This window comes from Artemia sp. Qi Xiang Cuo, chromosome 18, assembly GCF_049724085.1.
Source record: "Artemia sp. Qi Xiang Cuo chromosome 18, ASM4972408v1, whole genome shotgun sequence".
In the NCBI taxonomy this organism is placed as follows: domain Eukaryota; kingdom Metazoa; phylum Arthropoda; class Branchiopoda; order Anostraca; family Artemiidae; genus Artemia; species Artemia sp. Qi Xiang Cuo.
This window is the reverse complement of record NC_142811.1, coordinates 45,982,734-46,010,316: the sequence shown is the minus strand read 5'-3', so window position 1 is coordinate 46,010,316 and position 27,583 is coordinate 45,982,734. Positions and strand designations below refer to the sequence as shown.

The window sequence follows — 27,583 nt, the reverse complement described above, 5'->3', positions numbered from 1 at the left end:
TTGACGCAACTCACGGTCTTTTCGTAAAGCTTTTCAAACAACTTGCAGTATTTCTCCGGTAGAAGATCTGATCACAGGATCAGCCAGAATGAATTATAATTCATCGATTCAAATACAGCCCCGAAGTCCACAAAGCCTACATATGCTTTCCTCCTGAATTCCTTCGTCTTTTCAATTAACTGGCGCATGGTAAAGATCTGTTCGACAGTGGATCTCCCGGGCATAAACCCCGCCTGATGGACTCTCCTCTTTCTTCTGAGGATACTCGTGCATTTATCCAGCAGGGTCATATCAAAGAGCTTTCCAGGCACTGAAAGTAGCGTTATGCCTCTGTAGTTCGAACAGATTCTCTTGCTCCCGTTTCCCTTCCATAAGGGCAGGATAATACCAGCTCGCCAGTCCTTCGGGATCCATTCTGTGCGCCAAACCACAGAAAACAGCATTTGGAGCCAAAGTAGCATCGCCGGTCCGGCATACTTCAGGAGCTCAGCTGCTCAGCAGATATTCCACATACGCCTGCCGCTTTGTTGTTCTTCAAACGTTTTACTGCTGTGTGGATTTCTGATGACGTGAAAGGAGTTTCTGTGTCACTTGTGAGCAGTTCCTGGGTGCTGGTGGCTAGGCTGATGAGTTCTTTAACTATGCCCTCTATTTCATATTAAAGGACATTAGTGTTCTTTAATAATTATCCCAATAGAACATTTTCTAAAACACTGCTTGATCTTGTAAACTTTTCAGTGTTTCAGTATAAAGTGGCATCATCAGCTTGTAACATTTCATATCGTCAGATGTCTAATTCATTCAGCAGAAAGCATTCTAGCAGCCCAACGAAAAAGCCTTTCCTAATTGGTGTTGCTGGAGGAACAGCTTCTGGGAAGGTTCGTTTCTTTTAGGTTAAATCTAGGCTACAGGATAGGCTAGCCAGTAAATATTTGCCAAATCATATTATTGAGTTACAAATAAATTGAATTTACCACTCGATGCCTTTTTTTATGCTCTTTTCAAATATAATAATCATTTTTGTCAGAAATGAATTTTAGCCCCTATCCCTATAGCCTATATACCAATTCATAGTAGCCTATACATTTGTACATTAGGGGGGTGGAGAGAAAGTTTAAACTTACCTCTCATTATTAGAAATAAAATTACCCACACCCCCCTAATGTGCCAATATAGGCCTATACCCTGAATTCTATAGGGGTGGGGCTAAAATTCATTTCTGACAAAAATGATTATTATATGTGTAAATAGCATAAAAAAAGGCATCAAGTGGTATATTCACTTTAGTTGTAACTCAATAATATGATTTGGTAAATATTTACTGGCTAGCCTAGGCTAGGCATAATTCTTTGGTAAATTTTTTACCAAATCATATTATTGACTTATGAATAAAGCAAACATACCCCTTGATGCCTTTTTTTATGCTCTTTCCAAATATAATAATCATTTTTGTCAGAAATGAATTTTATCCCCACCCCTAGGCTATAAATACCAATTTATGGTATATATTTGAGTCAATATTTACCAAATCATATTATTGAGTTATGACTAAAGTGAATATAACACTTGATGCCTTTTTTATACTAATTACAAATATAATAATCATTTCTATTGGAAATGAATTTTAGCCCCCCCCCCTATATATGCCAATTCAGGGTATATATTTCTACATTAGGGGGGACGGGGGTAAAGTTTAAACTTACCTCCCATTTACATTAGAAACAAAATTTGCCCCCACCCCCCCTAATGTAGAAATATATACCTTTAATTGGCATATATAGGGGGGGGGCTAAAATTCATTTCCTACAGAAAGGATTGTTATATTTGTAATCAGCATAAAAAAAGCCATCAAATGGTATATTCACTTTATTTGAAACTCAATAATATGATTTGGTAAATATTGACCTATATTTGCACATTAGGGGGGAGAGGGTAAATTTTATTTCTGATGTAAATGGGAGTTAAGTTTAAAATTTACCCCCACCCCCCTAATTTGCAAATATATACCCTGAATTGGTATATATAGGGGTGGGGTAAAATTCATTTCCAACAAAAATGGTTTGGTAAAAATTTACCAATTCTTCCCCCCATATGTGGAGCATGTCCATACAAAGGCAGATCTTAGACCAAAATCAATTGAAAATTGGGGGGTGGCCCAATGTGACAAGGGTGCTAATAATTGACCAGATTGACAAGTTGATTTTTAAAAAGGGTAAAAAAAAGAGAAAAAAAAACAAATCTGAGCAAAAGGAGGCTTTAAGGTTGTCCAATTCCTCTTCAGCATCCGGAGAAGACAAAATAAGCATCAAATAGATCATAAATACAGGAGAAATTTTTCATGATGTCTTACTTCATGTATATAACTATGCATGGACTACAAAAATATTCCCAAGGATATGGAAACATGCCATTATAATCCCAATCAGAAAATAAGGTAAAGTTCCAGATTTAATCAATTCTTACAGGCCTATCTCACTAGGCCTACTGCCAGTGCTTAGAAAACTTTTTGGTAAATTTCTAGGTGGCACTAAAATTTAGCTAGGATGAAAGTGAAAACATCATTTGATGCCTTTTTATGCTCTTTCATAATACAATAATTGCTTCTGTTGCAAATTGCATCTTGAGCCCTTAAAGGGGCTCCAAAGATAGTTAACATGAATTATAAGAGAGCATACAAAAAGTATCAAAGAATGTTTCCACTTTCATCCTTGCTAAATTATATGGCCCACTGCAAATTTACCATGAACTTTACCCTCCCCTACCCCCCTAATGTGCAAATATATACACTGAATTGGAATATACCCTGAATTGTTGATGGCAAAGTTTTGAATTGCAAAATTCAGCACTATTTTTGTCAATGGCATTTGAAAAACTTGAAACAGTAGGAAAACAGTTTGAAGTGAAAATCAAGTATTTTGTAGGTTAGGTTATAACTTCTATGTGTGGTTACAAAAAAGAAATACCTTTTTTAGCCTAAATTGCATTGTCCAGCAAAATAAGGATTAAATCTTGTAGAATTGCTGGTTAGTGATGACAGTGGTTAGATGTCTCAATGGCATCCCACTCAGTTTGCCACAGCTTCAATAACCATTCTCCATCAACAGCTCTTTTAAAGGCAGCAGTACTAGGGGTAGTGACTGCTTCTTTGGTGATCAAATTCCACAAACTCATTACCTTAAATTGCACTTGCTAGCGATAGGACGAATCATGTGTCCGCCAGCTTCAGTGATGATAGTTAATCATCATCTGTGGCGTCCCAAATGGTGCACCACGGTTTGTTGAGTCACTCCCTATCCACTGATGACTTGAACACATTCACGCTGGTAGAGGTTACTGTTTTTTCGCTAAGGGAGTTTCACAAGCTGACAACTCTATTTGAGAAGAACTTGCTCCTTAGTCTGGTGTTGGCTTGTTTCTGGAAAAGCTTTTGAGAATGACCACAAGTTCTGTTTGAATTGTCTGGTTGGAAAAGGCCAGGAATGGTATCCTCAGCATTTAGGAGCTTGTATGCTGTTATCACATTGCCTTGTTTGCAACAATATGTTAGAGATGGTATTCTAAGCTTATGGGGACGGGATGGATAAGGGACATCATAGAGGTCTCTAATACATTTTGTTGCCCTCCTCTGGACTGATTCTAGAGCTGCTTGGTCTGTCTTATTGATTGGGCATGCAATACACATTCCAAACTCTAGCCTTGGAGCGAACTAGACTCTTGTATAGCTTGGTCATAACAGTAGGAGATCTGCTAGTGAACGTTCTTTTGATTAAGCCAAGAGTCTGATTAGCCTTTGCAATAGTCGCTTGTGCATGAATATGAAATTTCAATTCGTCGCCTACCAGGACACCAAGATCTCTCTCCGTGTGGCTGCTGGAAATGGCATTTCGGGACCCATCCCTACAATCCATATGGTACTGAGTGTGTGGGTTTTTCTTCCCAAGGTGGAGAGTCTTGCATTTTGATGTGTTGAATTCAAGCCTCCAAATATTAGTCCAGTGAGTGAATATTCTATTCACTCACATAAATATTCTATTTCTCATTATTCTATTAGTGAAGAAGTTGGTGCATAGTCTAGTGGCAGCTCTCTTCTGATATAGTTTCTAACTGTATCCCCTATTTCGGGCAGATTGGTCAAGTTGAAATGGCTTATTTAATGGAAAGTTGGAATTCAGGAGTTTATGTGTCATAATAATATCACCCCTTTTACATCTGTAGACCAGAGTGGTGAGTTTCAGTCTCTTCAGACAGGATGAGTAGTTTAGATATTTGCACCTGTCAATTGCTTTTGTAGCCTGTCTCTTAACTGATTCTAACTTCTGCTGGTCACCTTTATTGAGGGGGCTAGCAACACACATGCCAAACTCCAAATTAGGCCTGACCAATATAATTTAGGCCTTATATAATTTAGTCATCAGCATAGGTGACTTACTAATGTTTGTAAAATTCTGTGGGCCCCTTTGAGGGCTCAAGATGCAAGTTGCAACAGAAGCAATTATTGTACTATGAGAGAGCATTAAAAAGGCATCAAATGGTGTTTTCACTTTTATTCTAGCTAAATTGTAGTGCCACCTAGAAATTTACCCACTTTTTGAAAAAATGCTGCATAGAAGGTTATAATGGTTTGTGGTAATTAATGGAATTCTACCTAATTCCCAGGCTGGCTCTCATAAGTGGTGTAATACTGTAGATAATGTAATCCAGCTTGAAGGAGCTGCAAGAAATGCCCTAACTAAAAGGGATGGATTTCCTAGATCAAGTCATTAAGTTCCTCTTCAATTACCTATCTGATAGAAGCTACAAAGTTTGAGAGCTATCCAGTATTTCAGTGTTGAATGTTGGGCTCCCACAGTGGTCCATACTCAGCCCCCTTCTTTTCTTATTAGTTTTAAGTGTGTTTCAATTCAGAAGTGATTCAATATCCAAGCTTGAATTTACAGATGACTTAGTTCTTTGGTCTGCAGGTAGAGATGTAAATATTATTGCCAATAATACTAACTTAGCATTAGAGGAGTTGGCAGCCTTTTCTGCTGCACTTTCTCTACCTATCTTCAAGTCTAAGACAAATGCAATCATATTCCACTACAAAAAGTCCATAATAGCACAAAAATTGTTCTTCAACAATGTGGAGATAGAATATACTGTAGCACTTAAATTTCTAGAAGTATGCCTGGATCCAAGACTGACTTGGCAAAATCAAATCAACTGTGTAAAAAATTCATTTATGCAAAGGTTACTCATCCTTAGGTGTCTGTCAGGGTCAAAGTAGGCTAATTCCCAAGAAATACTCTTTGATTTTTACAAGAGATTTATTCATTCAGAGATTTATTTGCCAAATTAGAAACAATCCAAAATATGGCTAGCAAAATTACCCTAGGGCTTCATGCTCAGTACCCCTCTAACAAAGTGAAATGCTTAACCAGTCTGCCCTCTATTTTAGAAAGACAGAATAAGCTGATGATCAAATAATACAGCAAGAAACAAGCTAAAGCTCACAAGCACAATATTATTAAGCTCACTTTTGCCAAAGATGGTATCTTGCATAGTTTGATATCTATAAGGTTATGGAAAATATTTAACAAGCTTGTCTTATCTTGGAAACTTTACTCACCCTGTTTTTGTCATTTTCTTGTCCCCCAGGATGGGAAATGTCACTTCAAAGTGTTTCACTAGAGTTAATACCCTTGCAAATGACAAATTACCTGCCAATACAAATTTAGGCACTTCTTTATGAGAAAATGACCACTTTGTATCCAGATTCTCTCCAAATTTACATGGATGGCTTGGTTAAAGGCAGCAAATGTGGCTCTGCATCTGTTATTCCAAGTTATTCACTGAAAATAAAAAACAGACTTCCTGATAATACTTCCATCCTCAGGGCAGAGTCATTGGCAATAAAAGAGGCTTTAAAGGTCATTAATATTAACCTACCAGCTTCCAAAAGAGTAGTATTGCTCTCAGACTCCAAAGGCACCCTTCAGCTCATTGATAATATCCATTGGAGTGCCATGGATACAGACCTGAAGACAATCAGAAATCAATTAATCAGTCTCCAAAATAGCCTAATTGAAGTCAAGTTCCAGCATATTCCCAGCTACCAAGGCATCAAATGTAATGAGGTAGCAGACCAGCTAGCTAGTAGCTCCTTGTTTAATCCAATTAACCCAAATTTGAAGGCCCAGACCTTCAGAGACATACTCAGAAAAAGAGTTCCTTCAAAAACAAATATGCCCATTCCGTCCTTATTTTCTTATTGCATTCTTTATTATAGAATCTAAAGCAACTCTTTGATCCTGAGAAAAGAGGAGTTTACTTGGCATAAACAAGCCAGTCCATAATGCAGACTGTGCAACTCTATTCCAGAATCCTTGAACCACCTGATTTTTGAATATCAATGCATCCAACAGGAAGTAATCAACATTTGGAGAATGTTCAGTGAGGCAAACCTCCAGCCTGACATCAACGTTTGCTGCTCTCAAGCCTACCAGCTAACATTGAAAGACATCTATTTAAAAGTATTTTTGATTTCCTAAGATCAATCAATCAATTTATTTAAAATAAACACAGAAAAAATTACATAACTTTAGACCCCCCCCCCACAAAGGCTCTTTGGCCTGTGAGAGTGGAAGACTAAACATAACATTAAATAATAGCTCTAAAATCAAACAGAAGTACAAGAAGAAAAAAAAAAGAAAAAAAAAAAAAAAAACAAAAAGAAACCAAAAACTACCAGGCCAATCAAAATAAATGAAATAAACAAATTGAAAATGAAAGATAGAGGGGGGAAAAGGGACGAGGGATCTAGCTTTCTAGGCATAACAGGTGGTTGGTTAGCTGTTTTTTAAATTTTCCATAGGAATGACATAGCCAAATTTTAATTGGTAAGGAATTCCAGATAGAGGAATAACATAAAACTGGATTGAAATCTGATCTTACGTTTTTGGTTCTATGAACAAAAATATCCCTATCATATCTGAGAGAAAAAGAAACACAAGATTCAATGCGTAATTCAGAATATGAAAGGTATAATTGTTTGAAGAAACTGGGGAAGAGTCCATGAAAATACTTAAAAATGAAACAAGAGGAAAAAAAGATGTATGTGGATTGACCATTCAATAGATTCATGCTGAGCTGGTCTGTCACCTCAGACACTAATTTAATTGCTTTCTTATATGCTTTGAAAACAGGAAAGGTAAAAGAAGAGAATGTTGATAGCCATACTGTTGGACAGTAGTATATATAAGTTTGAATGAAAGAGTAAAAGAGGATCTTTATTATTGAACCAGGGAAACAATGATAAAGCTTCCAAAGAACTCCTAGGTTTCTGGAGAGCTTAAGTTTTACAAAAGCACAGTGATGCTTGAAAGAGATATTTTGTCCAATAAAATACCCAGGAATTGAACTTGTCTATCAGGGGGACGAGTTATATCACCATGAGGGGTAGAAATAGTTTGAACCAAAGGACAAGAAGTACCTGATCTGAAAAAAATAAGTAGACTAGATTTAGGGCAAGACAATTTGCATCAAACCAAGCAAAGGTTCTTTCTAGAACAGAATACACTTTCTTGATAAGGGAAGAATCATTAATTTCGGAAGACCCAAAAGTAGTATCATCTGGAAATGCAAATAGCTCTGGATCTAGGGCTGCGTTACTAGGTGGAACAAAATTGTGATCACAAATACTACAGCAACTTCATTTAGTTTGTTCGGATACAGCAATAAAAAGATCATTGATGAATATTAGGAACAAAACAGTTCCTAGAATAGACCCTTGAGGGACACCAGAATCAACACGGAATTGATCTTGAAGCTTGGGGTCAATACTGATAGACTTTCCAGATAAATAAGTTTCAAACCAATGATAACTGATTCCCCGTATCCCTATGTGCTCCATTTTGGATAGTTGGATAGTTTCTTATATGTTGTCAAACGCTTTTCTGACATCAAGGAAAATTGCAGCTGGAATTCTACCCTCATCAAGTGCCTTGTGAATGAACTTTGGCAAGGCTGGGCAAGCATGTTCTGTTGAGTGTTTAGGGTGAAAACCAAACTGATTACAATGGAAAAATTATTTTTTATCAAGAAACAACAAAAGTCTAGAGTACATGCATTTTTCAACAATTTTACTAAAGGCTGATAAAAGAGAAATTGGTTGATAATTAGAAGGATCATCTCTAGAACCACCCTTATGGAGAACAACTAATCTGGCAGGTTTTAGGGAACCAGGACAAGCTCCATTCAAAAATGATAAGTTAACAAGAATGGTGAGTGGAGAGGGTAGAATAAACTTTAAAGCCTTGGCAGGAATTTGGTCAGGTCCACAAGAGGAAGATCCTGTTAGCTCAGAGACGATTCTCTGGACTTCAAACTCGGAAACTGGATCGAAAGCCATTGATTTTTGAAAAGAAGGACCTAGGTACTTTCTAAAGTCACTGGTAGAAGAAGCTCTAACCAAAATATCTTCAGAAATTAATTTTCCAATGAATGCAAAGTAAGAGCAAAATTCATCCATTATGATCTTACTATTAGTTATGTCTACCCCCTTAGAAATTTATTTATTTGGCAAGTTATTTCTTTCGGAATTTGGATGAAAAACTGTGTTTATAAGTTGCCAGGTTTTTCTCATATTCTTGCCAAATTTAGAGAACATCTGGGAGTAATAAATACTTTACTTACTTTTACTTTCGGCGGGAACCAGACGATGAACTGTCCTGCCCGGCACCAAAGGATCTTGGGATGACTTCCAATGACCACTTGGACCTGTTGGTTGCAGCTTCTCTGGCGATCTTCAGCCAGTCATTGTCCCATCTCCGACCGTGTCTCCTGAATCCTCCCCATGGTTCCAGGTTCTCCTTGAATTTTTGCCACAGGTTCTTCTTTTGTCCTCCTGGTTTACGTTTCCAGGAGGGGGCTGGTTCGCAGACAAGGAAGTCTCGACATATTGTGCCTTTGGGATGGCGATGATGAGAGTTAGAGGATTTGAATGTCTTCCACAAGTAAGTCTTTCTTTTAGTACTCTTAAGAAGAGCTGAAGTCATCCAAGGGGCTTGAGGAACTGAATGCTTGGAGCTTTTAGCAGCTGAGGTTAAAAAGCAACTATCAACAAAGGCCTGTTTGACCTCATTTTAGAATAGATTGAAAAGATAACTAATGGACCTACTTGAATTGGTAAGAAACTCCATAGAGGTATCAGACAATCGAAACGTAAGGTGTTCGAATTGGCACTTTTGGTAATAACCTGGTCAATTAAGATTACTTGAGGAAACTGAAGGTGGGCAAGACATTGAATGATTCGTAATACATAAAAAGTGATCAGAGACGTCAAATATGATAACAAAGCTCGAAATAGGCATTAAAGTTGAAAAAACATTGTCAATTAATGTGGAAGATGTATCAGAAACTCTAGTAGAAATAGTGATACAAGGAAACATATTAAAGGATAAAGCAGAGGATAAGTCATAAGAAGTTGTAAGTGAAGTTTTTAACAGGTCAATATTGAAGTCTCCTAAAAGTATAATTTCATAATTACTTCTGTATATTCCAGACATAAACTTGTCAAAAAAATTCCTAGGAAAGAAGATAGACCCACTTGGTTTGTGGTAAATTTCTCCAATGATAGTTTTATTGTCGTTAATCAAAATTTCAATGAAAATACACCCAAAGACTCCATCCAAGTGCTTACACAAATCACTACGCAAATTATAATCCAGCTATTGAGCAATATAAAATGTTAAGCCACCTTTTTCTCTCCAATCTATTTACAAACTCCTAGTTATATCCGGAAATATCTAAAAGCATATCATTGCCTTTGTCCATAAATGTTTCACAGAGTCCAATAATCTGAGGAGAAGAATTAGCTATGAGAGACTTCAAATTATTTAGAGAAGAACAGAGTCCTTGGATGTTTAAATGAAGAACTGAGAAATTAATACCAGAATTTACATTTTTGGTCTTGTCATATCTATAGACACAATTAGCAGTAGAATTACTAGTTAAAGACATAATAATATCTGCAATGTCCCATAAGATAGATCTGGTATCCTGTAAGATAGACATAATAATATCTGCAAGTAGATCACACAGATGGCAAGAAGACTTATTCCTGACCCATCATCACCTGCGTATTGAAAGTTGTCATTAAGCCAAAGGAGACCAAAGTCGACTCCAGAAGGCTTGGCATTCCAAGAAGAAGAAACCAAATGAGGGCACCAGAAAAACTGGTTAATTTAGAGTTGGCTGTATAATTTAGCTAGGATGAAAGAGAAAACGTCATTTGATGCCTTTTTTATGCTCTTTCATAATACAGTAGGCCTAATCACTTCTGGGGCTAATTGCATCTTGAGCCCTTAAAGGGGCCCCAAAGTTATTTAATTTTTTTTAACCACAGAGATACTATTAACACTAGTTAAGGTATTGAAAGGTGGTTAAAAACATATCACTAGTTTATAAATAAGTTTTTCAAGAGTAATATATTTCAAAAATACTTGTTTATAACAATTCAAACCTCATTTATTAGGCCACTCAAATATTAACCATTTTCCTACCATTTCAATTTAAGTGTACATTTTTCAAATGCCATTGGCTAAAAAAGTGGTGAATTTTGTAGTTTGAAACTTTTTTGTCAACAAGTCAGGGTATGTTCCAATTCAGGGAATATATTTGCACATTAGGGGGGGGGGGCAGCTGTGCAAAAAGTTCCAAAGCTGCCAGTAGCAGAATTCTAAAAGCTCCCGACACTTTAGCAGCACAACTTGTGTTTTGACAGCCTTGCTTTGAGCAAAAAGTATTTTTATGTGTAAAATTTGCAGAAAAGTAACAACTTGATATTTCTTGCAGTTAGAAATATCAATAGTTTTCTGAATCACAATTAAGAATGTAATCTAATTCAGTGGCAAGCCATATACTAGTCATAAATATCATACTCCATATTTTTTTATGTACCATTTTATCAAAAGTACTCTATCATATTTACTCTAATACTGCTAGTGGTGTATAGTATTCAAACTCTGAAGTATACTGTATATAGCTTACTGCTGTCACTTTACAGATTATTTATTTTTATTTAATATACATAAAAATACAAAAAAAAAAAACATTAACCCCCAACAGACATCAGAGCTTGTAAGGTTGGGTGTGTAAATAATGGGACATACACAAAACAAAACTTCTTGTCATAATAATAATAATAATAGCAAAATTAACTTAATTAACAAAAAAACAATAGCAACAAAAACTTAAAAAACAAGGAATAAAAGAAAAGAAGGGAGGTGCACACTCCAATGCTATTGGTATTATAAAAATAATGCATACCTAACTGCATGCTTGATACTCATTGATCACTATACTATAACTATAAAAAGCACAATTTGATTTTTTGGGAGAACAATATTGATTGGCAGCCTGGCAGTCACATACATTATGAAGCTGTGATATTAGTTTTGTCCTAATCTAATTCCCAAAATAAATCATCCATATTCCAGCTTTTCTATAACCTGCTTTTACTGTATTTACACCTTTATAGCTACCAGTCCTTTTAAGATACTTTCAACTGACAAGTAAACAGTTTTGAGAGAATTTGGACTAATATTCATGTTCAGTTGAAAAGAAGTGGAGTAAATAAAAACTTGTCCAGAAGGACAAAGGATAATAACAACTTAAAAGCAAATTTTCATGTAGCAACATTGAAACTCAATGAGGTTTTAGTTTGGACAAGTTTCAAAAAGCAGCAGCATGAGAAGAGATACATACATCTCCTGAAAAGAGATATTTCAGAAGAGATACATCACCTGTTAAAAAAAAGAACATCAAAAACAAAAACAGCTCTTTTTGTTTTGTTATAACCTAACCCCCACCAACCCCCTAATGTGCACACATTTAGCCCAAATTATATAATTCTAATGTATTCTGTCTCCCGCCTTTTGTTTTCCACTGAGCATAAGCTAATTGTTTCTCAATACAAACAGATAAAACTGGTTTGTTCTCAAGTTTTACACAGTGTAAACTTGAGTGTTGGTGGTATAATACATAAGTACCCTTTAATTTATCATGCATTCAATTATTATGCATTTAAGATTAATATATTATGTCCAAAAACTACAGTAAAATACAATAAGACTCAAACTAAATTGCAGAAAATAAGAGAAAAAGGTATCATCTTATAAGGTCCATTTAGTTTCCAAGTAAAATGACAATTATATTTTGAAAGAGCATAAAAAACGGTCTCAATGGTATGTTCATCTAATTTGTAGCTTGATAATGAAAATATCTCCAAATTTATCATAAAATCCCCTTCTCTACAGAGGTACCATGCCTTACCTTTTTTCATTTTAGAATAATCTTTCAGTCTAACTCTCTTATATTTTCAGACCTTAAAAAATTAAACAGAATAGCAAAAAAAAATTTTTACTCATGGTCCAGCTGTCTAAAATAACCCTCTTTGCATTGATGCTCAGATTTACACTGAATGTAAAAGCGTTCAAATGAAATTCTTTACTAGAAGTCACAAGAGAATCTTTGATGAAATGCTATAGTCTTATAAACATTATGCGTTTAGTAGCATAGTAAGGAAGATCAGCAATTCAATGATCTATGTCTGGTTTTGATGTGTTGTAAATAATTGAGACAAAAACTTTGTAAAGTAGTGACAAAATTATATCAAATTAAGTGAAACTGATAGTTACTAGTGATGGATTGTCACTAGTGATAAATTACTAGGGGTGGCAACCCTGAACGAAAGGGGGTTTTTGGGAAACAGATTTTTTTTCTAGAAGACAGATTTTCGGGGAAATCCCCAAAAGTTTGGGGATATTAGAAGCACTGGTATTTTCAGACAAAATTCGCCAACAAATTTTACTAGGCCATGAAGACTGCCAAGTAGCATTGCTACTATGCTACCCCACTTTTTGCATGGTGTGTTTTGACAGCTTTTGTTTGAGAAAACATTATTTTTATATGTAAAAATTGTATTTTCAGACAAATTCTGCCAACAAATTTGAAAACTGCCAAGTAGCATTGCTACTTTGCTACCCCCCTTTTCGCATGGCAGGTGGGGAGTAAACTTCATTCTGAATTTGCAGTGTGCTATATAATTTAGCTAGGATGAGAGTGAAAACATCATTTGATGCTTTTTTTATGCTCCTTCATAATTCATATAAAATAACACTGGGTCAACCTCATTGCGATTGACCTAAAGAAAGTTGGTCTGCTATAGGACCCTTATCCACAAGCTATTGACAAAATTTAATGTTGATGTATATTTGGTGAGAATAGTTGCAAATTTTATTTCAGGTAGAAGTAAAAAAAAAACTAAGTATAAATCAGCCTATTCTGATCCCCAGCCATTTTACTGTGGAGCTCCCCAGGAAACAATTTTAGGCCCTCTTTTTTTTTTTTTTTTTTTGGTTACAGTAAATGAATTGGCAAATGATGAGTTGGAGTGCTTTAGGCTTGTTGATGATTTATCTGTACTGGAGCTAGGTGAAAAGAGTGTTTCAAGTGAGGCAGACAGAATAATGGCGAGTTTACCACGCCAATCTGATGAGTGCAAAATGATTGTCAATCGTGAAAAATCGCTTGTATTAACTTTTTCGTTTCTGAGGTACAGTTCATCCCTGGATTTACAGAATGTTTCATGTATCTTGGATATAAAACTCTTGGGAATATATCTCACACATGACCTGAAGTGGGAAAAACAGACACAGGAGATGATCAAATGGCCAAACCTTGGTATCCTTTCTTTAAACTCGCTACAGTAAAAGCTTTGTGCCAAGCTTTGTGAAATATTTCAATGATCTCTAGTGTTTTTATTGTTTAGTTTATTTATCCTGACGAAGTTTTATCAGACAATTTTATTCTCGATCTCAAGTGTGTTTATTCTTTATTTTATTTATCCTGACTAAGTTTTATCAGACAACTTTATTTGCTAATTGTGACTAAGAGACATCATATTTGGGCTTTGCCCACGAGAGCTATGTCTTGTTTATGAATTAAATGAATTTGAATTTAAAACTCCTTGCTTGTCATGGTGTCCCAACCCCCCACCTATTGCGTATTTTTCTTACATTTGTCAGACCGCTGGTAGATTATGCTTGTTCTGTTTGGCATTACAGCCTGACTTTGAACCAAAAGGACTGCTGGGAAAGGATCCAATACCGAGCTCTTCTGGTTGTGTCTAAATCTCCCAAAGTGCCTTATTGCTCCCTTTTAAAAGAATTTTCACTTAAAACTCTCAACACGCCGTGATGAATTGTATTTTAAATTTGGTGTTGGTATTTTGGAAAATCTGCGGATTCGTGAAATCCTCCCCCCTGAGCATCTCCCTTCACACCAAAGGTTCCCGCGACATGTAGCTCAACAGGTACCAAAAATTCAGCCGGTACCAGCATGGTATATGCTGTACACAAGTAGTTTTGTTCCCTCGTTTGTCAAGATTTTTAATTCTGCACCCACTCTTTAAAAATTGTATATATTTATTTTCTTTAGTTCTTTATGCTTTTATTCTTTTTATTTGTTCAACTCTGTTTACTTTGAATCTGTGATATTTTGAATCAATGTATAATTTGCATAACAATGGCTATGGCTGTGATTTTCATATGTTTTATATGTTTAGTGCCTTATTATGACAAGAACTGCTGCTGATCGGCATGACCATGTAAGGCGTTTGAAAATAAAATTGTTTTATTTATTATTTATTTTTTATTTATTTACTTTTTTTGTATATCAACATTTGATATGTGGTCACATAGATGTGTCCTCAGGATATTTCACTGACTGGTACAGTCAAACACCTTCAGTACCTTCTCATGCAGTTGCTTCACCAACCAAGTTTCATATCTGTAAAGGAGAATGGTCCAAACCAAAGCCAGGTAGATTTAGAATTTAGTGCATTCACTAATTTTATACTGGTTGCACAATGGTTTCCGGAGAGAAGCAAAGACTGTTTGTGGTTTCTACAATTGCTATTGGATATCAGTATCGGAAGATCCATCAGTATAAAGCTGAGGTCTAAGGTATGCAAAGCTGTAAACCTAATCCAGCTATACTTGGTTTATAGTTAACCAAAAAAGGATCATCATGGCTTATTGCCATGAATTTTGTCTTCCCTGTACTGACTTTCAATCCAATGTAACCTGCCCATGCCACCACATTGTTGAACATAGTTTGGACTTTCTGGGTTCAAGTGAAAGGTTCTGTTCAACCTGCTCTTCTGGGTGAGGAGATAAGGCACTCTCAAGCACCCAATCAACAGGGTTGGAAACTGGACACAGTCCTGTTTTACTCTGAACTCAACCAAAAATTCTTTGGTATCTTCTGTGTAAACTCAAACTTGGCTCATTGATTCCTTATAGTATGCCTTAAACAGTTAGTCAAATTTAAGCGGCATTCCATCATTCTTTATGATTTTCCAAAGCTTTTGGCAAGTGATTAAGTCAAAGGTGGCGATGAAGTAAAAAAATATCAGAATTAGGGGCACGTTGTACCTTTCAAACTGTTGGATAATTTGGCAAAGTGAAAAAATATTGTCAGTGTAGCCTTTACCTGGACTGAAGCTGAATTTGTTTTGTGTTTTCTTCTCCCTTGCCCCCTTTAAGTGGTTAAGGACAATAATCCCAAATATATTTACCACAATGTAAATTAGACTTTTTAGATAGATTTATCAGCAAAGAAGCAATGTCAACAAAATCAAGAAACTAAAATACATACAAAATTAGCCTATAATGAGCATTATTTGGGGAATCAAATATTGCTCTAAATTTGTAATTATAATTTGTTGTGCTTTAAAAGTGCTGTGCTACAGCAGTGTTACTATATATAGCTCCAACACTGGGGGAGTAACAGCAAAGTGAAACATTGTACTTTCTGAGCAAGTATTTTTGATTATTTAAAGTTGTTTTCAGAATTTTTTAGGGTTTCCTTCAAATGTCTTCTATGTGCTTAAAAGTCATATCACTTAAATCTCCAGGCACTAATTGCTGTCTATGGCCTCTTCTAAAAGAAAGACTATAATTACAAAATTCTTACTTTATAGTGTGCAGAAAAGTTATATTGATTTCCTGGGTTATTTTCACTTTTCCATGTTTTGTCTGCTATATCTATTTTTTTTTTTTTCAAGATTATAGTTGTATTTTTTCATGTGCTCATATTTGAAACATTTAAATAATCTGAAAAACCTAACAAATAAAGCTTAAAAAAATTCAATAAACAATCTGAAGGGTAATTCCATTTGATTCCTCAATTAAAAGTATTTCCAATCAATCAATCAATCAATTTATTCAATTAATAAACACAACAAAATACACTTCAATATAAACTCCCCCGTAAGGCTCTATGGCCAGGAAAAAACATAATGGTTTCTATATTGACAATGCACCCTCTTCCGACCACTTTAATGGATAATGCCCTAGGTTATATGCAAAATAATAAACAAAAATACAATAATAACAAAATCTTATGTTATTAAGTGCAGAAACTTATATTAGACTCGGTCAGATTTTGATGCTTCTTTTCATTTTTATCCATGTTTTTAAATTATTTGTTGATAGTATATTTATTCAACAGTTCTGACTATACGAATATGTTTGAGAAGGCATTAATTTGATACAAAATTGGTAAGTTCTAAAAGAAGTTTTTTTGCTTAAACTTGTCAATTTTCATCTAGCAATAATTCTTGAAATGATGATTATTCTCATAATGAAAATAGTTATTAAGAAGATATTTTCAGACAAAAGTAAACATTTCAGCAGTTGTCTTATTGATAGAGTTAGTCACCAAAAAGAGTCAGAACTCAATGTGTAGACTGTACTGCAGAAAACCAGCTATTTATTAGAAATTTGTTTCACAGTTATGTAAAATTTTACAGAAAGTTATGTTTACATATGTAATTTTTGGACAAATGACAAATGAATTAGTTGGCTGAAAACTTCATTTTCCTGTGCTGTTTTGAAAAACAGTTTGCTTTCATTTTTATAGGTTGGAAATAAAAAAAAAACAAGTTTTTTAACTGAAAGTAAGGAGCGACATTAAAACTTAAAACGAACAGAAATTATTCCGTATATGGAAGGGGCTGTCCCTTCCTCAACGCCTTGCTCTTTACGCTAGAGTTTGACTCTTTCTCACAACTCTATTTGTTAAAACAATAAAAAACTGTAGCGTAAAGAGCAAGGCGTTAAGGAGGGGACAGTCCCTTCCATATACGGAATAATTTCCGTTCGTTTTAAGTTTTAATGTCGCTCCTTACTTTCAGTTAAAAAAAAATAGTTTTTTTTATTTAATTTCTGAGCGTTTTTGAATTAATGTAGCTTTGATTTTCGCTCACCGTACATGAATAATAAAAATGAAATTTGCATATTAATTTTACCTTTTTTTGGTAAATGACTTTCTCGAAATTTTGATCTGACGTAACTTACGAAATAACTTACTTAGCGAACTTCTATATTCTTATATTTTTATTACGTAAATGAAGGGTTCTCCCCCTAGTCAATACCTTGCATTTTACGCTAAAGTTCAAATTTTTTTCCAATTCTTTAAGAATGACCCCTGAATCACAAAGGCCGTTTAATTAGAATAGATAGCTTTTTTGAAAGTACTAAAAAAAACTTTAGCGTACAGAGCGAGGTATTGACTAGGGGGAGAACCTCTCATATACGTAATAGTTTCTGTTCGTTTTAAGTTTTAATGTTGCTCCTTACTTTCAGCTGAAAAAAAATTGTGTTTTTATTTAATTTCTGATCGTTTTTTAAATAATGCTGGGAAATCCGGCGGCCCCGTCTTAGAAATGTCCCTTTCCCCCATGAAAATATCCTACATGGAAAGATCCTTCCACGTAGCCTCCTCCTCCGACCCCCCTCCTCACCGGAAGAAATCCCTCCTGAAAAAGTCAACATACTTTCAAGTAACAAATACTATATGTAAACAATGGGCAAAGTTCATAACTTGGAGCCCTTCCCCCAGGGACCGTGGGGGATTAAGTCATCCTCAAAGACATATTTATTAGGTTTTCGACTATGTTGAACAAAATGCCTATCTCAAAATTTTGATCGGGTGACTTTGGGAAATAAATGAGTGTGGGAGGGGGTCTTTTTGCCCTCCAATTTTTTTGGTCATTTAAAAGGGGCACTAGAACTTATATTTTTCGTTCGAATTAGCCCTCTCGCAATATTTTATGACCACTGGATCGATACGATCACCCCTGGGAAAAACGAAAAAAAAAACACGCATATGTGATCTTTCTTCTGGCAAAAAATACAAAATTCCACATTTTTGCAGGTAGGTGCTTGAAACCTCTACAGTAGGGTTCTCTGATACGCTAAATATGATGGTTTGATTTTCATTAAGATTCTATCGCTTTTAGAGGGAGTTTCTCCCTTTTTTTCGAAAATAAGGAAACAATTTTTAGGCTCTTAACTTTTGATGGTTAATACTAAACTTGATGGAACTTAAATATTTGAAACCAGCATGAAAATCCGATTCTTTTGATGTATGTACTGGTATCAGAATTCCGTTTTTTAGTGATTTGGTCACTATTGAGCCGGATCGCTTCTTACTTATAGTTCGTTACCATGAACTGTTTGATTAGTTTCATAATGTGTCCATAATACACTAAAATCTTGAATTATTAAGTAAGCATCATTCTAATATATTTCTCACTTTCTGTGGTTTATTAAGAGATTATCTTAGCTTTACTTAAATAAATTCCTGTGCTGTTTTGAAAAACAGTTTGCTTTCATTTTTATAGGTTGTTTAGCTTCATAATGTGTCCATAATCAGAGGCAACGCTGTAGCGTATAGTAAAGGCCATACGGCTCCAATGTTTTATTGTTATTTTTTCCCCAGAGGCACTTCATATGGAAGAGGTCGTTGTATAAATTTCAAAGGGGGCTCATTCGATTGGAAATTGAGAGTTCTAGTGCCCCTTTTCAAGGTCAAAAGTGATTGGAAGGCACCTAACAGCCCTTACAAGACCGCCATTTCCCCAAATAAATCCAGTCAAGATTTTGAGATAACAATTTTGTTCAACGCAATTGATTGCCACATAGAATTTATGTTTTTGAGGAGAAAACTCCCCCCTCAGCCCTCGGGGCAAGAGTTGTAAGTTATGCCCTGGGGGCACATAAGCTTTTTATACAAAGCTTTGTCGTAGAAACTTCAAAAACGGCTCATTCGATTGGAAATTCAAAGGGCTAGTGCTCTTTTTAATCGTCGAAAGTGATTGGAGGGCAACTAATCCCCCTCTCACGCCCACTTTTCCCCCAAACATCCAATCAAAATTTTGAGATAGCCATTTTCTTCAACGTATTTAAAAATTCTGTAAGTTAGGTCTTTGAGGATGACACCCCCTCCAGCCCTCAGGGAAAGGGTTTTCAATCATGCCCTAGGGACAAAGAAGGTTTTTATAAGACTCGCTGTCGTAGAAAATTCAAAAAGAGCTTATTCTATTGGAAATTGAAATAACTATTGTCCTTTTAATAGTCGAAAGTGATTGGAATTAAATTGGTACCCTTTCAACGCCCATCATTTCCCCAAACACATCCAATCAAAATTTTGAGATAACCATTTTGTTCAACGTAGTTGAAAGTTCTGGAAATTATATCTTTGAACAGGACATTCCCAGGGCAGGGCAAGGGTTATAAGTTATGCCCTTTGGGCATATATTGTTCTTTTGGAAGGAATGCTCGTATAAACTTCAGAGAGGGCTCATTTGATTGGAAAGTGAAAGTTCTAGTTCACCTTTAAGCGTCAAAAGATATCGGAGGTTAACCAGCCCTCCCACGCCCTTTTTTCCCAAATGCATCCAATAAAAATTGTGATAGTTATTTTGTTAAAAATATTTCAAAGATTATATAGCAAAAACTCCGGTGTCGACACAACCCCTCAGGGCCCGGGGGCAGGCGTTGTAAGTTATGCCCTAGGGGTATTTATGGTTCTTATGGAAAGGATGTTCGTATAAACTTCAAAGAGGGCTCATTTTATCGAAATTTGAAAGTTGTAGTTTAGTCTCAAAGAGTCGAAAGAGGTCAGAGGGTAACTACCCACCCCCCCCCGCCAAGCCCTTTTTTTGTCAAACCCAACTGATATTAACTGTGATAGCCATTTTTTAAAAAAGAGTTCAAAGACCATATAAAGAAAACTCCGGGGTCGACACAGCCCCCCAGGACCTGAGGACAGGCGGTGTAAGTTATGCCTATGGGGAATATATGGTTCTTATGAAAGGAATGCATATAAAAACTTCAGACAAGTTCAATTGAAATGAAAATTTAAATTTCTAGTTCAGTTTTTGAGAGTCAAAAGAGATCGGAGGGCAACTACCCCCCCCACACCCCTTTTTTCCTGAATGCATCTGATAAAAATTTTGAGATAGCTATTAAGTTTAAAATGGTTCAAAGGTCCGATAACAAAACTCAGGTGTCGACACAACCCCGCTGGGCCCGGGGGCAGGCGTTATGCCCTGGGACATATATGGTTCTTATGAAAGGGAGGTTCGTATAAACTTCAGAGAGGGCTCATTTGATTGGAAATTGAAAGTTTGAGCTCATTTTTTAATAGTCAAAAGAGATTCGAGGGCACTTAGCCCCCCCCCCCCCTCACGCCTTCTCTTTCCAAAACCATCTGATTAAAATTTTGAGATAGACGTTTTGTTAAAAAAAAATAGTTCAAAGGTCAGATAAGAAAAATTCCAGTGTCAATACAACCCCCCAGGGTCCGGGGGAAGGTGTTCTAAGTTATGCCCTAAAGGCATGTATGGTTCTTATGAAAGGGATGCTCGTATAAACTTCATAGAGGGCGCATTTGATTGGAAATTGAAGTTCTAGTTCACTTTTTAAGAGTCAAGAGATTTAAGGGTAACTAGTCCCTCCCCCATGCCCTTTTTTCCTAAACCCATCCGTTACAAATTTTGAGATAGCCAGTGTTTTAAAAACTATTCAAAATTAGATAACAAAAACTCCGGTGTCAACACAACCCCCCAGGGCCCGGGGGGTAGGCGTTGTAAATGTTGTCCTGGGGGCGTATATGGTTCTTATAATAGGGATGCTCGTATAAACTTCAGAGAGGGCTCCTTTGATTGGAAATTGAAAGTTCTAATTCAGTTTTTAAGAGTCAAAAGGAATTAGAAGGCAACTATCCCCCCCTACGCCCCTTTTCCCCCAAATGCATCCGAAAAAAGTTTTGAGATAGCCATTTTGTTAAAAATAGTTCAACGGTCAGATAAAAAAAAACTCCGGTGTCGACACAACCACCCAGGCCCCGGGGGCAGGTGTTGCAACTTATTGCTGGGGGCATATATGGTTCTTATAGAAGGGATGCTCGTATAAACTTCAGGGAGGGCTGATTTGAATGGAAGTTCAAAGTTATAGTTCAATTTTTAAGAGTCAAAAGAGATTGGAGGGCCTCTAGCCTCCCCCTTTTTTCCCCAAACCCATCCGATACAAATTTTGATATAGCCATTTTTTAAAATAGTTCAAAGGTCAGATAACAAGAACTTCGTTGTCGACACAACCCCCCAGGGTCCGGTGGGCAGGCATTGTAAGCTATGTCCTGGGGCCGTATATGATTCTTATGAAAGGGATGTTCGTATAAACTTCGGAGAAGGCTCATTTGAATGGAAATTAAAAGTTCTAGTTCATTTTCTCAGAGTACAAAAGATTGGAGGGCAACTAGCCCCTCTTGCCCTCCACGTCTTTGGGTTTATCAGATGGATAAACCAATCCGATAAAAATTTGAGGTGACTTTTTTGTCAAAAATAGTTCAAACATTAGATATTACAACTCCGGGTATAAACTTCAGGGAGGGCTCATTTGATTGAAAACAGAAAGCTCTAGTTCACTTTTAAAGTGTCAAAAGAGACCGATGGCAATTACCCCCCCCCCTCCCCCACGGCCTTTTTCCCCAAACCCATCCGATAAAAATTTTGTTAAAAATCGTTCAAACATCAGATAATAAAAACTCCGAGGTTGACACAAACCCATTTTTTCACCTTGATATTGTTAATTTGATACCAGTTTTGATACTTCAATGAACATTTGACTTTTTTTTTAAAGTTTGATTTCGAAATAAAGAATTCTTTAAAATTAGAGAATTTTTGCAATCACAAACAAAAAAGAATTCATTAAAAAAAACTTTCTAAAAAGTGAGTTTTTCCAAGAAATTTAATGGCCATTTTATAAATAAGATTAGCAGATACAAATTCTGTTAAAATTTAAACTAAAAACGACCAGAAATTACTATTAAAGAACAAATAAAACCCAAAACGAACATAAATTAAATAAACAATCATAGCAAAAAGCATATAACAAGTAATAATATAAATGAATAAATAAATCTTAAAGTGAGTAATGCTTATATCGAATATGAAAATCAAGCTAAAAACGAAAAAAAAATCTTGCTATTGAACTATGATATAAATGAAAATTAAGACAAACAGAAATTAAATAAACAATCAATACAAAGAAACTTGCAATAGATATTAATGTAAATGAATAAATTAATCTTAAAACGAGTTAAACTTAAATTGAATATGCAAATCAAGCTTGAGTCGAACAAAAATCACTACAAACAAGAGTTTGGGTATCGCCTCCTTCTCTCACTGTAAAAGTCTAGAACCTACTGCGTCATTGGCGCTTTACTGAAAACTGTATGCGTGTTGAACAATCTTGGAAAGTATAAACAACATGAAATTGAATATACGATGTAAAATGATATTAATTGTTGAAACATCCATCAGTTCAAGAATTTATTTCACTGTAATTTTATTTTTATTTTCAATTCTGTAAGAACTGAAAAAGAAAATATTTGTAATATAATTCGTTTTCAGTTAAGCACTAATGACGCAGTAGGCTTTTGGTTTTTATTTACAGTTAAGGAAGGGGGCAGTATCCAAACTCTTGTTTGTAGTGAAACTATAGTCGTCTTGAACAACTTTAGAAACAGCTAATAAGTACAACTGAATATTTGATGTATAGTGATATTAATTGCTGAAAGCTCATCAGTTCAAAATGTTACTATATTTTTAATGTTTATTTTCAATATTAAGTACAAAAGAAAATATTTCTAATAAAATTGGTTTCCAGTAAAGCGCCAATGACGCAGTAGGTTTTAGACTTTTACAGTAAGAGAAGGAGGCGATACCCAAACTCTTATTTCTAGTGATTTTTGTTCGTTTCAAGCTTGATTTGCATATTCAATTTAAGTTTCACTCATTTTAAAATGTATTTATTCATTTACATGGATATCTAGTGTATGTTTGTTTGCATTGATTGTTTATTTAATTTCTGTTCGTTTTAAGTTTCATTTGTACTTCAATAGCGAAATTTTTTTTTCGTTTTAAGCTTTATTTCATATTTAATCTGAGCATTACTTGCTTTAAGATCTATTTATTCATTTATATTATAACTTGTTGTATATTTTTTGCTATGATTGTTTATTTGATTTCTTGTCGTTTAGGGTTTTATTTATTCTTTAATTATAATTTCTGGTCATTTTGAGTTTGAATTTTAACAGGTATTTGTATCTGCTGAGCTTAAGTTTAAAATGCAATTTACTTTTCTGTGAAAAACTTATTTTTCGGAAAGTTTTTTTTTTTTAATTAGTACACTAAACGCTTGAAATATTAAGTAAGCATCATTCTAATATATTTCTCACTTCCTGTGGTTTATTAAGGGATTATCTTAGCTTTACTTAAATAAAGAGAAATTGGCAAACTTTCCTTGCTATTTTAAGGAATGATTCCTTCAATCAAGTTAAGAAACAATAAGAACTTGCTAAAATAAGCTGACATTTTAGGTCTTATGACAGAAAGACACTATTGAAAGCAATATTTATCTATAGGCTATACCTTTTAAACTTTTGGTAAATCAAAAATATGATAATGTAGTTATTAAGCTTTTCAGTAAAAATTTTCTGTCCATGAATAGCACAATTTAAATAGGAATCTCTTCGCAGATATGACAATACTAAAGCTGAAAAACTGCTCATGGTTTCAAACTACAAATAGTTTCATGTGATAAAATGTAAAATTGTAAACTTAGTAAATGACCTTAAACTTTAATTCCAAGTGATTGTACATGCATGATTCCAATGCACCAAGTATGCATATAAACACAGTATGCTTCAAAAATATAGTACATCTTAAATATATACATCTTAAATATAGTACATTCAAAAATATAGTATCTTACACATTAATGAGCCACTTGTAACAGCACAGAAGATCTTACGGAAGATCAACACAGCACATAAGTGGAAGAAATCTAAGGAACCAATGAGCAGACACCTCAACTTTGTGCTGCACAACTTTTAGCATTGGACACTCAAAGGGAAAGATCTGATGAAAAATACCATTAAAAATGTTAAACATGCTATTTGTATTTTGATACTCAAGTTTAAACATTGTGAATGTTAAACATTTAAATGGTTATATTTAGTTATAAAAAATTGATTATTTTTCTTGAAGTAAAAAATTTTCTGATTTTCGTTTTTTTCTTAATTCATTCAGTACCAGAAGGTATTTTGACTGTTGGCTTTGGTTTTTTAAACCTCAGTTTTAATGATACTTTAAGGTCACACCAACAACATATATTTAATGCATGCGCTGTTTTGGAAATATCTTCAATATTGTTGCACAAATATTTTATGTTTTTCTGCTTACTATAAGACAGACAATCATTGAGAGTATTGACCCGTTTTATTACTGGCCAAGATCAAATGCTAGTTATGTAATTTTTAATACAATTTTTTATCATTTTTCATGTTGAATCTCTTTTTCTTCTGGGATTTGTTTGCTTTTTTTTTTCTTTATAGACTTAAAGATCTTTATTTATAAAAAGTGAAGAGTCTAAAAATATCAAGAAGCCTATTACTTAGGCTTTTATGTCAGGCAGTCCATTTATTGTATGTTAGGCAGTCCAAATGTATTTTTTTTTGGAAAATAGAAATTTATTTGCCTAAAAAAACATATATATAGTACAGTACACCAAGAAATTTTTTTTTTGCACAAAAATATCATATCATAATAGTATGCATAAAATTAAGCAATATAATAATGCTTATAAGTAAAGCAAAAACTTGTGGAACTAAGCAAAATATTAATCCCTTAAACTGCCCAAGAGATTACCTAAACAAACTATTAGAAAGGCAAATAAATGGTAACATAAGTAATAGCATCTCAGGCACTGGTTTCTCAGCAGCCCATGAAAAATTGACGTCCCAATTGTGTGCTCAGTAATCATGCTCCATATTGTGGATAGAATGTTACATATAGAAAACCAAAAAATGTAGTTATAATTTGTGGTTTCCTAAACTGACTCAGATTGTTAATACTATAACTACACCACTGTGACATAGTTATAAAGGCATCACCAAAATGGTCAGGTATTAAACCATGTAAAATATCATGCATAAACTTAGCTGCCTAAGTAAAGACTAATGTGCTTCCTATGTATTATTAATTCCTTCCTTCCCTTTTTTCTCTTTGGTATTTATATGGAAGGAGTTTGTGCAGAAATTTGAGAGGAAAGCAAAGTCATTGTAATTGAAAGCAAAGTCATTATACTGGAAAGCAAAAGTTCTACTACCCATTTTAAGAGTCAAAAGTGATAATTGGGTAACCAGCCCCCTTCCAGGCCCATTTTTGCTGCCTAACGCTACTACTACTGGCAATTCACTGCAGGAATGATGTGACCCCTCAAGCCCCTCGAAATGGGAGAAAAAATCATACAAATTGTAGATTCATTCTATATTTGTATGTATATATGTTGTCACTTGTCAGGTTTATATGATATTTTGTCTTTTAGTCTACTGTATGTCAGACAATCATTGAGAGGCTTGGCCAGTTTGATGTGGACCAGCAGCAAAGACAAGTCATATGCATATCACAGGACAGCTTTTACAGAGAGTTAACACCTGCTGAATCTGAAAAGGCAAAATTGGGCCAATTCAATTTTGATCACCCTGGTAAGATTTCAACTTGATCTGAGTTTTTATTTGGTGTTTAAAAGGCAAGTTTCTCAATGTTACAACCAAAAGGAAACCCATTTTCTTATGTTTTGTCAAAATAGCAGTTTTATTGATTGATTTGCTTTCTAGTTTCACTCTAAAGTGTCAAATGGAAACTTGGCTTTAAGAAAAAGTTGACAGATATGAGCACTTCCTGGCTTGTATGCTGGAATTTAATATTTGTAGGGAGGTTTAATTTTTTATATATTAATAAGTATAAAGTTATAGGAAATTATATGAAATGACCAATAGTATTTGAAATTCTGATCCATTCAATAGCTTCTTTTCTCCCTCTTTGTAGTCATCATTGGAAGCTGGTTACACTCTTATCAGTTTTTTTAGTTGATGAAAGTAAAATAGTTCAGCTGCTTAAATTTCTGGATTCAGTCGGAAATTTGTCCTTTATGCATTACCACACTGTTCATCTAATTGGCAAGAAACTTTAAGAAGCTGTTGAGTACATTGTTGCAAAGGTTTTAGATATTTTTTTTTAAAGTGTAATATAAAATTAATTTGTGTAGGGAATTTTCGGGGGGATTTCTCCTTGAATTAGATTTCTTTTGAAATCACAGAAACGTGTGATAGGTAAGATATTAACAAGGAATTAAACTTCAAAATGGAAAAAAAATATTTGTTTATTCAACGTTGTATTTTCTTTTCCTGAAACTGTAGTGACTACAAAACAGCTAGATTTGTAGGGAGGTTTAATTTTCCTATAACTTTATACTTATTAATATATAAAAAATTAAACCTGCCTACAATAATGGATCACACTCTTATGCTTAAACATATAAGTAACTACATTGAAAATCAATTGGGCCCAGATAATGAATAAAATAGACCTTAATGCTTGTGAGGATAGTGGTGAGGTCTTTTAAGATCCCATGAGACCCATACCCTCTACTTCTTTCTTCCTTTAATGACGAAGAAGTTTAACGGCGATCTCCTCAAGACACAGGTACATGCTACGTAATAGGGAATGTTTTCTAAAAGCTGCAGGTTATAATTACGTAATATGGAATGTTTTCTAAACGAAACATGTGTTAATTACTTAATAGTTTTTTTTATTCTTTAAAAGCCTTCATGGGCCCGCCAAATCATGATTTCTTTGGTTATTACGTAATATAGTTTGGATGTTATATAATACATATTATTTTTTCTTTAAAAACCCGCGAGGGCCAGGAACAAGCCTACAGGGCCCACTAGTAGGGGACCTTCAAGGTGCCGGGCCTTAGCGAGCAATTTCACCGGGCCCCTAGCAAATTTTCCACCAAAGGGAGGGGGCTAGCATTCACTTCCAACGGGGGCCCTAATAACCAATTTTAACGAGGACTGGGGACCTAGCAACCAATTCCATCAGGGCCAAATTATCCAATTTCACTGGGAAGGGGCCTAGCATCCAATTTCAATGGGGGGCCTAGCAGTCATTTCCAGCGGGGCCCCTAGCAGCCAATTCCCATGGGGGTCCTACCATCCAATTCCATTGGGGTCCCGAGCATCCAATTTCACCGGGCCTCCTAACCTAACCATCGGGACCTTAGCTTCCAATTTCACTGGGGGTCCTAACATCCAATTCTAACGGTGCCCTAGCATCCGATTC

At 35.0% G+C, this 27,583-nt stretch overlaps 1 protein-coding gene across 2 annotated transcripts in view; it reads left to right on the top strand.

The window, feature by feature from the left end:
* Positions 1-607: 607 nt before the first annotated feature.
* The window catches only part of Uck (Uridine-cytidine kinase), a 69,038-nt gene continuing 42,062 nt past the window's right edge, over positions 608-27,583 (top strand). The window contains exons 1-2 of one of the 2 annotated variants that reach the window (XM_089104642.1): positions 608-878; positions 25,782-25,941. In XM_089104642.1, the coding sequence (XP_088960768.1) occupies positions 789-878; positions 25,782-25,941 (250 nt within the window). In that variant the 5' untranslated portion in view covers positions 608-788. The remainder of the gene's footprint in view (positions 879-25,781; positions 25,942-27,583) is intronic. The other variant, XM_089104643.1, reaches the window with a different exon arrangement.